Here is a 13,352-nt window from a genome sequence, read left to right on the forward strand (position 1 = left end):
AAATAAAAAATGTATAGTGGTCAGAAGATGCCAATTTTAAAAATACTAATTTTGGTGTATGAAGTTGGTGCCTGCAGACTACCCTACCCATCGTCAGGCAGCTAAACTGTGCGACAGCAGGAGGAGGAGGAGAAGACGGGGGAAGGAGGGGGGTGTTAAAGGAGTCTCTCACTGCCATGTAAATTAACTCTGCAGCGAGGCTCAATCCTGGATGCTGCTTCCCCCAGCTACAAACACTATAACAGCTGCAAGGGGCCCTGGGCAATTGCCCAGTTTGCCATGCCCTAGCGCCAACCCTGACGGCAACCAATCACAGCTCAGCTTTCATATCTTGACGAGCTGTGGTAAAAGAAAAGCTGAGCTTTGGTTACTAGGGGCAAAACCAGATCGTTTAGGTTACAGGCAGAATAATAAATCTGGGCCAGTGTGTGTATTTCAACAGTATGTATGGTTATAATATTTCATCCAGAGCAGTTGATTTAAAAAAATCTGTTTCTGTTGGAAGATATATATCGATGTCAGTTGTTGTGCCGCCTGCTGTTCTTTGTTTTGCTGATTTCTGGGCGTCCAGGGGTGGACACATAAGTTCTGGGGGCTGGTTATCTCACCAGGTGCATTGATACCTGTGTGTAAATTTATACCTCACATACTTCTTTTATACACTTCCATAAGCTTGTTTATGTAAAGAGAGAATTTGGTACTACAAAGACATTCATAAAAATATGTACTTATTGGGGAAAGTGGGAGAATGCATTTATGTGTAGCATTACTTTTTACTCTCTCTTTAGATATACAGCCTTATAGGAGCTCATCAAGGAAGTATATGAAGCATAAATAAGAAGGATAAATTGGTGTAAACAGTAGAGGAAAAAATTCAGGGAGTTGAGATTTCCCCAAGCATTATGTTATAAGTGAGATTTCTGAAGCTGTGTTAGGGACTACTTTGCACACATGTGAAGGGAGACAGAATAAGTAAGATGTGGAAACTAGAGGTTACCAAGGCCAGACTGCAATGCACTCCTGGGAAACATTGCCTTTTATGCCCCATCCATCTTCTGTTAACTTCTGTTTTCTTCTGTCTCTTATGCCTTAGTGTATGGAAAGGGTGCGTAGTTGTTGTCTGCTGGCTAATACTTAGACCGTGGCACATTTTTAGTGTTACACTTGAATAACAACACAATATGACATTTAAACATTTTGAAGGGCAGTATAATTAAAAAAAATGATGTTAGGTACACTACTAGAAGCACTATTATGACTTTTAACGTGATTGGTTCGAAGCATAAAATGATGACTGAAATGCGTGTGTACTCAGATCTCCAGCATGGCCTGGCCCAGCTTATTACGGTACACATGTGTGATCTCACAACAGCTAAGTGCAGAAGTGGGAGATTATGAATACTTATTAGGTAACATGCATCAGGGATCAGTCAGGAAGAAGTATCAGTACATCAAGGGGCTAGAGAACACTTCAAGTGCACTATAGACCTCTATTTACATATTAAGAATTTTTGTGCTCTCAGGAACAGCCCCACATAGGAGAATAGAGTAACAAACCTTGTGATGAGCATCTCCCACCATACCACTAGGATAATGCTGGTGATGCTGTTCATATTCCCCAGTTCAGCCACATAAGCAATGTCATAGCTAAGGGAAGTTCTCAGGGATTTTTATTGTTTACAATGTGTGTGTGTGTGTGTGTGTGTGTGTATAAATCTGGATTCATGTCAAATTAGCATGCACTTGTGTGTAATCATTTACTATTTACATTTGTGTACATATAATGCCTAAATGAAGTCATGAGAACAATTAAAGCCAAGTTTCTCCAACAGTCATTAAAGTCCTGCATTATTCTTCATCATCCTTGCAGACTAGGTCTGCCGAAAAGAGATAAGGTCACTAAGCAGTTTAGTGTCCGTCAACTTGGGATCTTTTCCTGGCTCTTGAATCTGCTGTTGTCTTGGTAATCTCATCTCACTTATAGAATAACAGTGCACAATTCTGTTTTCTGCTGTTTGTTAAAAAAAAAACAAAAAAAAACTGTCTTTCCCTTTCTTGTCTGCTAATCCTTTTCACTTTTTTTTCCTATGTGACCCATTTTAATTTACTTCTTGACATTTGTTAAAGGGCTTTCTTACAGAAACTGCCCCATTTTTGTCCTCCAGATTGTTTGTTGTAATGCAGCTCCGTTCCATTAAAAAAAGAAGTCTCCTACATAACAACTTATCCCCTATGTGTGGGGGTCAGAGCGCTGGGCCCCCCACTCCCATAGAGATATATATGGGGGGGGGGGGGGGTTGGCGCATCGCTCAGGGGCTCCGTACAGGAGATTGTGGGGGGACCAAGCACTTGGCCCCCTCTGCGGTCTCAGACTTATCCCCTATCCTGCGGACAGGGGATACAGTTTTTTGTATGAATAAATGTAGCTGAGATGTAATACCACACACAGCCTTAGGACAGGTGTGGCACAGTTTATGTAAGAAAGCACTATGTTTGTTTACTCTGGGATAACCCCTTTAAACACTAGGTTCATTTGAAAGTACTGCACTATATGGACAATAGTACTGGTTTCTTTAAATCCCATTGCCACAGGTGTATGAAATCCTACACCTACCAATTCAATCTGCCTATGCAAACATTTGTAAATGCATCATTGTAAAGAGCTCAGTGAATTCTAGTGTGGTGCTGAAATAGAATGCCCCCACAGTTCTAAGTCTGTTTCTTTCCTACTAGATCTTACATGATCAACTGTCAGAGGTTTTATTGAAACGTGGAAGTGTTTAGGAGCAAACAGCAACTTATCCATGAAATGGCAGACCATGTGAAGTCAGAGTGGGGTTATCAAGTGCAGAGTCACATAGCGTATATAAGTTGCCAATGCTCTGCAGCATTTAAATCAGCATATAAACTTCCCTGAGAGCTTTGTAGGATTGGGTTTTCATGGCCAAATAACTGCGTACATGTCTAACATTACCAAGCACAATGGCAAGTATTTGAGGGAGCAGTGCAAAGCAGACCACCACTGGACTCAGGAGCAACATAAACATCTTCTGTGGAGTAATAAATCAGGCTTCTCCTTCTGACAGTCTGATGGTTTTGTAAATACCAGAAAATCTTGTGCCTATTAAGTTTGGTAAAGGAGGCATAATGCTATGAAGTTGTTTTTCAGGGATTTGCATTGGCCCTTTAGTTCCAGTGAAGGGAAATTTTTATGCTTCAGCATACAAGAAATGTTGGACAGTTTTTACTTCTAATTTTGCAGGAAAAATTTAGTGAAGACCCAAGAATTGTTTTAGCTTGACCATGGCCCAGTGCACAGAGCAAGGTCCATAAAGGCATGGTTTGGGGAGTTTAATGTGAAAGTATTTGACTGATCTTGTCCAACAGCAGTTTCTAACCTCACAAATCCTCTTCTAGATGAATGGGCAAAAAAAAATTGTAGAAAATGTTCCCAGAAGAGTAGAATTGGGGACCAACTCCATATTAACACTGATGTGATTTAGAATGGAATATCCTAAAAAGTCCTATATGTGTAATGTGTAGTTGTCCCAATGCTTTTGTCCATATAATGTGTGCATATATCTAGGGGGAAAAATACATTTCACAATATTATGCTTTTAAAAAAAAAAAAAAAAGTTTTTCTTAATGAAAAGTAATGCAGTTGTCCTGGCCTTGTGATAGACCCCCCTGGTTCTCAAGTCATTACAAGACACATCTCTGATAACGGTGCAGTGACACTGTATCTACATCAAGTAAGCAATGAAGGTCCCCAGTGAACTGGTACAAAAAGTACATTGCACACTTTTATCATTTTCATTATATAATGATTAACCTTTATCTGATGAAACCAGATTAGCAGATTCCGTACATAGTAGTCAATAAAGGAGGTATTTTTTGCATTTCACTTATATAAAGAACTTAGGATAATCATAAAGGATGTATTTAAAGGAGTACTCTGGGTTGCAATATTTTTTTTTTACCTGCCCAGAATGTTGACAATAAAAAAAAAAAAAACGCTCCCCTGGTGCCTCTTTCTGGTTCTTGTGGTCGACTCATGACTCTGCGGCTCAGCTAATTGCCATCAGCATCAATGTCCCGCTTCGACCGGTGATAGGCTGAGCTGCAGTGTTATGTATTAAGCCCCTTCTCCAGTCTTCTTCCTGGCTCAATGCATCACAATGCTGGCTAAGGCGGGATGTTGCTGTAGTCCTCAATTAGTTGAGTAGGAAGAGGATCCATGCGGAAGCCAGGAGCGCGATACCAGATGCACGGGGGGTAAATCCAGTTTTGTTTTATGTTTGTTTTTTAACGCTGCTATTTGGGCAGGTGAAAAAAAAGTTGCACCCAAGACTACTCCTTTTAACTATTTTTAGTTTAAACATGTTATTCAGGAATAGTAAAACATAGCTTTTTTTTTTTTTTTTTTTTTTTAAACAAACGCTTCACATCTTTCTCCAGGTTGGGTGTGGTTCTGCAGCTCAGTTCCATTGAAATTAATGGAGAAAAGTTGTAATACCACACACATAGGGACAGATTTTTTTTCAAAGAAATTGGCTCTGTTTTTATATTCCTGGAAAACCCCTTTAAAGTATCCCTGTCATAAAAAAATAAAAAATGATAATTATTATTATTTTGTGCAATGCCATACAGACTCCCACTCACAGCTCTGTCGGGTGCATGAAGTTGTACTCCTAAAGAGTTCACAATAGAGATAACCGCTCATGTACATCCTCTTATACACAATTTTTTCTTTCATCTTCTAGACTCCCCACCAGTTCCAAATTCTGGAATTCTGGTTGACATTTAATAAAAATCTGTTGCTGGAAAAATTCTTAAATAGCAGATATATATTTTAAATTCCCAGCAGTTACTGTGTAAATTCAACAGGACTTGTCTTGTAAGTCCAAGAATGATGGCAGTCTGCTGACCTGTTCTTCTACTTTCAGTAACGACAGTGAATTAGAAACCTCCTTTGCCTACCCTTTATCTACAACTAATTTAGCTTTGTGGTATTATAAAGTAAGATACAATACTGGTTGATCTTAAAGACTCAATACATAAAAATAGTAAGTTCCTGGACTGGTTGCTATGGCCCCCTCACATCATCCCACTCTATTTTTCTTGGAGCACCTGATAGGTTTCAATATACCAGTAAAATATATAAAACCTGAAAAAGGGAATGTGTTCAACATGCAGTGAGAGCAGAGGAGCTACAGATGTGTTAACGCTAGTTCTCCATGAGTGGGAGAGACACTATGTGTTCTGAGGAATTGAAACCATGTAGAGAATGTGTAAGGAAGGAAGTTTTATTCCCTTTGTATAATGGCGTTTAATGCAAATGATATTTACCTTTTGCTGTATACTTATCACCCTATTGTCTCTACTTAACCATACTTGATCTTATTTTACTAATTCTTACCTTTTTTCTGTTATGTACAGAATTCTGTTATGTCTCAGTCTTCCTTAGCGCTCTCTCAGTCACTCTCTCTCTCTCTCTCTCTCTCTCTCTCTCTCTCTCTCTCATACACTCTCTCTTGCCTCTGTTTCCTCTTCTGACTTTGGTGTGTCTCCCTTTTGATTCCTTACAGATGGACGTAGTTTATACATTCCAGACGGGCGGTACCTCTTTACAAGGGGCTCTGAGGCGCCAGCCTTCCACCATTAGCCAGCACCTCGATGCTAAACATGTCTCTAGCCCAACACATGTAGCTCTGTCCTCTGCTACCTCTCCCCCAGCCACCTCTTCTGCTGCTACTTCTGTGGGCAGTGAGTTCAACACTATTACAATGCATGCTGTGCACTTGGGCTGCTGGTCACTATTCTGTCTGTCTCTTAACACTATCACTATCCAGCCAACCACGTTATCTAACCCAGGGAAGGATGTGATGGGGATTGCTCTCTCATTTCTTGCCTTTTTCCCTATTTATTTTTAACTCTTGCATTGTCATATGTTTTGTTTTGTTTTTTTTGCAGGTGGCAGACTGCTTTTTTTGATCAAAAAGACTAACTATAGTACGAAGGGAGGGGTAACTACCCATACTCACGCTACACACGTTTTTGGGGCTTGGTGATATCGTATAGAAATATATTTTTATAGGCAGTCATTCTCTTTTAGCAAATTTATATTGCAAGTATTTATTTATTTTATCAAGAAGATAAGCTATAGTTTTCATCTTGCCATAACCGATGTTTGCTGGCATGGAGATACAGGCATCACTGCCTGCTAGATTGTAAATAAAATACTTCCATCATGATGGATAAATGAAAGGTATTAAATCTGTATTAAAAACAAATTTTTAAGGAAGAAAATCGGCCAGCTAAATACATGTATATAAAATAAAATCTCAAACCTATCATGTCTTAGTATTAGTACACAATTCACACCACACCTGAGCCTTGTAATTGAGGCATTATGACTATACGCATTACAGTATATTGTCCACTTAGCCAGTAGACAGTATAAGGACATAGCTCTCACATCTGTACAGTACATTATTTAGTTACGGTACAATTTTAATGTTCTTGTAGACAGTGAATATATTTAATGCTATCAATTAAATTATAGGTTTAGGATGGAGAGCTAGAAAAGCTGGGCTTTGCCCATAGACTTGTTGAGTTATGTGATGCACTTAATGTGGATACATCAATGAGGGTGAGCTCGCATGTGGTTAATCTGGAAAGAAGATATACTAATATCAACAACTAATGCCTCTTTTAGTATTTAGTATTCGTATTCACAGAAGTCCTGGATTTTAAAGGGGCTTTAACTTCCTCTTTTTCTTACTTTCCATGCTGCTTTAATTTTTCAACTGATTGTCTGCATGGGGGTCCTGATGCCTGCACAGTATGCATGAGTGAGCATGCGAACGCCTTCCTTGGATGATGCTGTTGTGCAGTAAACCGTTTAGATCAGTGTGTTGAATGGATATTAAAGGTGCAGCCCCTCCTGGAATACTTACCCAGATAGTTTAAACTAACTCTAATAGTAGTTATTGCATGAAAATATTTCCATTGAAAGTCTTTTGAACTTCACTGATCTTGATGGATCCAAGGATTATCCAGTTTTTTCCTCTGTCTTTGAGTGGGGCTGCAACTTTAAATATGCTTTACTATACAAAACTGAACCCATTAGATTTTGTTGTACCAAAGATACAATAGAAAGTCTTATTAGTAGTCTAAACCCATTATGAGGGGAAAAATCATTATTTAATTTTATTTAGACTTGTCATGTTTTGTTCTCTTGTTTTTTGTTTATTTCTATTTTGATGCTAATGATTTCTGTCTATGTGGATTTTGTTCTTGTGCATGTCTTAAGCCCTGTTCACTCCACATTCCTGGAGCATATCCTGAACATATCAATATTTCCTTGGTGTATACTTGAAATATATGGGGAGATTTATCAAAACCTTGTGAAAAGAAAAAGCTGATCAATTGCCCATAGCAACCAATTAGACTGCTTCTTTCATTTTTAAAAAGGCCTTTAAAAGCAGCAATCTGATAAGTTGCTATGGGCAACTGCTCCACTTTTCCTCTCCCCACGGTCCATAAATGTAATCAGAACAGAGCCTTGTTTTAGAATTGCTCAGTCACACACTTGTACCAATATTGTACCAAATATTGAGACAATGCCTACAAAATGTATTAAATACAGTGCATGGCCAAAAGTATAAGGAGATAAATGTAATACATGTTTTATCAACACCAATTGCTAACAGTTGCATAAAGTATACTGCATCTAGTAAACTGCTGTATAGTCTCTATAGACAAACCTTAGGAGTAAAATGTATCATCATAAATTAAGTTACTGAAGACAATGCACTGTTAGTAAATCTAATGGTGAATTAGATAAGCTAGTTCTGCCATAGGTTTACTACAGCTGCCTTGTAAATATCCAGAAGCAATTACAGCACAACTGCATAGTGCTTAGCCATATAAGAAACTGCATAAAAAGTGCCTATGAATATCTGAAGCACACAGTGTGCAACAAGTCGCCTGTATTTAGTTATAATGCTCACTCATGTGAACCTGCTTCTGGAAGGAACACCTGCACAAGAAGTGTTTACTAAAATCTTCAATAGAGTGCACTACTGGCCACGGCTAGAGTTTGCTATCCTCATAGTTGCACGTGGGACCTGAACTTGCCACTTTGAACTGTGGCCAGTCCAGGTGCAGCCCGCAAATTCCAGTGCATTGCAAGCACCAGAGGCCGTGGTTAGTCCCTGCAATTAGCTGATAATCGCAGGTTGTGCCTGGCATTGCCATTGTTTAATGTGACAAGTCCAGGTCCTACCTGTAATTATCAGGATTGCAAGCACTAACTGTGGTCAGTGGCGCTGCTTGTGGGAGCATATTCAATAAGTACATTTGGTTGCACATACTATTGGCCTTGTAATGTATAGACTTGTTAATATTTAAAGAGAATCCAACAGCTATTTCATCCGCGCTAGACCCAATATACTGGGTTATAGTGTGGGTGAATAGCTATAAAATAAAGGGTCACTTATATTGCCTCATCAATATTCCAGCCGGCCCCCTTCCGTGATGTGAGAGTCTGGTGGGGGGGGGGGGGGGGCTTTTATATATATATAAGTGCTCTGCTCCTCGCCACACCCATCCCTCATTTCACAGAAGGGGGTGGGCTGGAGGCAGAATATTCATGAGGCTGTGGAGCTGGGTAAATAACTGAATTATGTAAGTGACTCTTCATTTTACAGCATTTCACCCCCACTTATAACCCAGTATATTCAGTTTAGTGTGGGTGAAATAGCTGTCAGATTCTCTTTAAAGTCATTGAAAGTCTAAACACCGAACTACTTTGAATAGGAGAGAAGATAGGGGGGAATATATATATATATATATTTAGTTTATACACACACCAGTACATATTTTTTATGCATCACAGGTTTTTATGTTCAATGCTTAATATTTTTATTTTCTCATTATAACATCCATTTTTTATTTTCAATTCTAAATTGTCTTTCCTTTTCTCCATTAATCTTTAATTACCTATTTCTCTTTGCTTGTCTTTTAATATTTTTCACTTTTTGTTTTATGGAACAGATTAAGGTGGTTAATGCGTTCCGCAGCTCCCTGTATGAGGGACTTGAAAAGCCACAGACCCGCAGTGCCATCCATAGCTTCTCAACCCTTCCGGAGTTCACACCACAGGAGACAAGGCATGATCCCCAGCTAACAGACAGCGACAGCGAGGGCGAGGAATCGCAGGGTCTTCTGAAAGAATATACTGTACAGACGCACAATCACAATAACAACTCCTCTGCTGACTCGCGCCCATTGGACATCACAGTGTCTGAAAGCCCAGTGCACAGTATGGAGACCTCTATTTAACATGAAATGAAAGCCCAATTCAGCTGGGAATCTGGATGAGGTCACAGCTCCTACCCTTGCTGTCCTGTCCTTTCACTACCCTTTACCCCACAAGCACACAACTACCCATTTTCATCTCATTGAGGCACACATACCATGTGATAAACACTAATCCATACTAGGTCTATTTAGCCAAAAAGTAATGGTCAGCATTACATCAATTAAGTATTTATAGAGCCATACCTACACTGAACCTAATGTATCAAATATATTAGAGAAAATATGTACTTTTTGCCCATAGCAGCCAACAGGATTCAGATTTTATTATTTTAACACTGGAAAATGAAACATAGACTCTGAATTGGTGCAACAAGTAAATTATTTCTTTCAGATGGTTCAATATGAGCACCATTGTGTCTATAAGCATCTGCCAAACACATACCCATAAAACCGTAGGCAGTCTATATATACATATAGATTCCTGCACCTCAGCTATGCTAACATTCTTATAAACACATGACTGCAAATAATTTGTTATTGAAAGCTTTATCATCTACTTACTCCCATGGTTTTAGTAATTCTAACTATACATTAGGCCTGTTTTCTCATGTGCACCATTGATTTGTGATCATTGTGTAACCATTTAAAAAGAAATGTATTTATTTAATACATGTTATGTCTTAAACACATACTCAATATATTCACACATTGCAAAGCTATATATCATTCATCTAAATTAGTTTTTATGTTTTAACAAGAATTTGGTCATATATCCAACTTCACATCTATTTACACAGGCGCTTGGTAATGTGGTCATAGACACAGCGCATGTGAGTTTACGCTTTTTACTCCCTCTGTTTCCCTTAGTCTTGTGTGTTTGCATGTTTAATGACATGTACCCTGTCCTGTTGCCCCCTTATATCCTATATACTCTGCTTGTTGTTCTCCTTCCCAATATGTTCTGTCTTTACCTAAAGGTGCCACTGAAAAAGGGTGCTGGTCTTAGGATTCTATTCCAACCAAAGTGCGCCATCCCTTATTGCTTCACCCAGGCACAGCACCCAATGCACCTGTCTTCCATCTGTAGGACTGCATTACCCCACAGCTTCTCTACCCCTAGACTGTCTGTGAAGCTGTGAACATTTGCAGCATGCCAACTGCCGGATATCTCCCAGTACCAAGGAGTAAAAACTGTGCCATTCTGCCAGTTTAGCTGGTGTTTTTTAACCCCTGAAGTTCTGATCCTTAAACCTGGAGGTCATCAAACTCCAGGCAGAGGGTTCCAATGTGTGTTATTGTAAGTGGGGCTACACTGCCATGGAAAAAGTGTTTGTGTAATTAAGGTACTTGGACAGATAAGGGATATACATATACAAACACACTAACATTGGTACGTTTACAATCACTGTTCTTGAATGAGGGCTAATGAATTTGTGGGGAAGTTTTGCACTGCAACTGACCTTGTTCTGCTTAAAAATTGAAGTTATGATTGGGCACAGAGTGCTAAAGTAAATAGGAGGTCTGTGCACTATCATACTGACACTGAGTATAGCAGGGCAATGTTTTTCATGAGACTGGCACCACTCTTAATCAGAATTAAAACTTATAATAATTAGACTAGTGTTGGCCACTATGTACATGCATCACACGAGTATGGATAGTATACACTGAGGAGGTAACTGGGAGCATAGCTACTGCCTTTTACCTATGCACGTGACAGTGATAATTTCTCCACACACAAGTACTGACAAGAGTTTTTGATTACTTCAGCAGAGCATACTATCCATTTGCTTAGTTGTATCCACCTACATCACTCCTTTTTTCACTGCCAGAAAGGGGTTTACAGCTAGCAATGTAGGGGAAGAAAATCCTTCCTTGTATCGGTGTGAGTGGATTTCTTTTCCCTTTCTTGTGCCTTCTTATAGTTCCTGCACAACTCCTAGTTTTAAGTGTTCCTTATGAGGGGAAATGTTTTTACGATCTATACCCCTGCCTCCTTTTGTGGCCCATGACACTTTCTTCTCAAGTGGGTCAAAGTGATGGTCCCACCTTCTTGTTCAGCAATGGAATTTTTCTGGGAGGATTTTAGCTCTTGGCACATGCATTAGTCAGATGTAGGGATTGAATTGTTACTGTTTGTCTAATGCTAACCAATCATTCCAGTGAGCTGGTTTTCTCTCACAGGCACTACATATAGTATATTTTAGCAGTGCTGTCAGTTGTCTGTTGCAGAATTAAGTAAAAGTATAAAATCTGTAACTCAAGTGATAGGCACTATCCTGGAAAGCCTAAGTGTTCAACTTTTGTTATTTTATGCTCACAAACAAAATCTATAATATATATTGCAAAATACTATCAAGGTTTTACATATTCAACAAAGATTGTGTACACTGGCAGCTAAAGGTATTCACTTTCATAGCATTGTAATACACAAGCAAAGATCTGATCATTTTTTAGTGTATTTCCAGCAAGCACTGTATTTGGAATGTGCACATTGGAAGACATCATAGTACTTTTAACCCCATATAACACTTTCTTTTATATTTTGTAAATTGCAGTTACACTATTGATTTAGCTACTGGGGAAGCAAAATAGGTAACCTATTAGTAAAACTCTGCAAGCCATCTTGAAGCTGCTTGGCTTAGTTGTAAAATAATTCTAGGCATTGTAACGTTCATTGCATTTCTTTTTTATTTCATGTTTTTTATGCTTTCAGGAGAAAAAAAAAAAATATATATATATATAAACTTATGAACATGTTATGCAGAACTTTGTTTTGTTAATTTAGAAAACCAGGAAAGCTTTAGGGCTGTGTGCAGAATAGCTTAGGATTTAAGGCCAATTCCAGAAGGTGCAATGCTAGTCTCATGACCAGCTGGTAGTGCAAGTGGTAGAAAAGCCAATATTGTTTTTATTGATTTCTCATACCACTGGCAGCTTAGTGCACTGTAGGCACGAAGCTGCCATTCAGAAATGTGTTTTTATACATGCATATATATAGATATATAAATAGTTATATAAATTATGTTCATATATGGCAGGGCATTCTGCAGTGTATGCTTTTTATGTGCTGAATTTTTTTATGTAAAATAAGTTTTTCTATTTTGTTTTGATGTTGCGTACATGACAGAAATCCTGAGTTTTTATTTAATTTTTTTCCTTTGTTGGGGAGACTGTAAGGGATATAATTATGGGAGACTTTTATTCTGTTATTTTTATATTAATCGTAAAATTCTTCATTGCCAAGGACAATTTGACAAATGCCGTTACGGAGTGTACAGCAGATGTCTCTTGGCAGTGAAATGCTTAGCCATATGAAAGGTAGTCTTACAAGAAGTGCTCTGTTGGACAACGAAGAGAAGAGGAATGTGTAGTGCATTTGGAAAGTGCACACAGAGAATGCGTTTCAGCAGCTGCATATTGGTTGCAGAACTTCCACCAGAACCCCCAGAATCCTTCAACATTCCAAAAACCTCTGACTGGATTCCCATTGCTGTCAAATTAAACCATAATGTGTAATTGGCAGAACAAAAATGTTTTCGCATTTAAAGGAGTTTTTAATGGCTGCTAGTATTGCAGTCTTAAAGGGGTACTCCGGTGGAAAACATTTAAATCAACTGGTGCCAGAAAGTTAAACAGATTTGTAAATGACTTCTATTAAAAATCTTTATCACTCCAGTACTTTTTAGCGGCTGTATGCTACAGAGGAAATTGTTTTCTTTTTGAATTTCTTTTTTTTGTCTTGTCCACAGTGCTCTCTGCTGACACCTGATGTCCGTATCAGGGACTGTCCAGAGCAGAAGAAAATCCCCATAGCAAACCTATGCTACTCTGGACAGTTCCTGACACGGACAGAGGTGTCAGCAGAGAGAAATGTGGACAAGACAAAAACAAGAAATTAAAAAAGCAAAGAATTTCTTCTGTAGCATACAGCTGCTAATAAATACTGGAAGGATGAAGATTTTTTTAATAGAAGTTATTTAGAAATCTGTTTAACTTTCTGGCACCAGTTCATTAAAAAAAAA

The 13,352-nt window shown here is 38.6% G+C and overlaps 1 protein-coding gene across 1 annotated transcript in view; it reads left to right on the forward strand.

Moving 5' to 3' along the window:
* The window catches only part of ATP2B4 (ATPase plasma membrane Ca2+ transporting 4), a 243,136-nt gene extending 232,311 nt beyond the window's left edge, over window positions 1-10,825 (forward strand). Inside the window, exons 18-20 of the mRNA XM_056560150.1 lie at window positions 5,589-5,766; window positions 5,974-6,026; window positions 9,061-10,825. Coding sequence (XP_056416125.1) covers window positions 5,589-5,766; window positions 5,974-6,026; window positions 9,061-9,348 — 519 coding nt within the window. The 3' untranslated portion in view covers window positions 9,349-10,825. The remainder of the gene's footprint in view (window positions 1-5,588; window positions 5,767-5,973; window positions 6,027-9,060) is intronic.
* Window positions 10,826-13,352: the final 2,527 nt, after the last annotated feature.

Source organism: Hyla sarda, chromosome 2, assembly GCF_029499605.1.
Source record: "Hyla sarda isolate aHylSar1 chromosome 2, aHylSar1.hap1, whole genome shotgun sequence".
Classification (NCBI taxonomy): Eukaryota; Metazoa; Chordata; class Amphibia; order Anura; family Hylidae; genus Hyla; species Hyla sarda.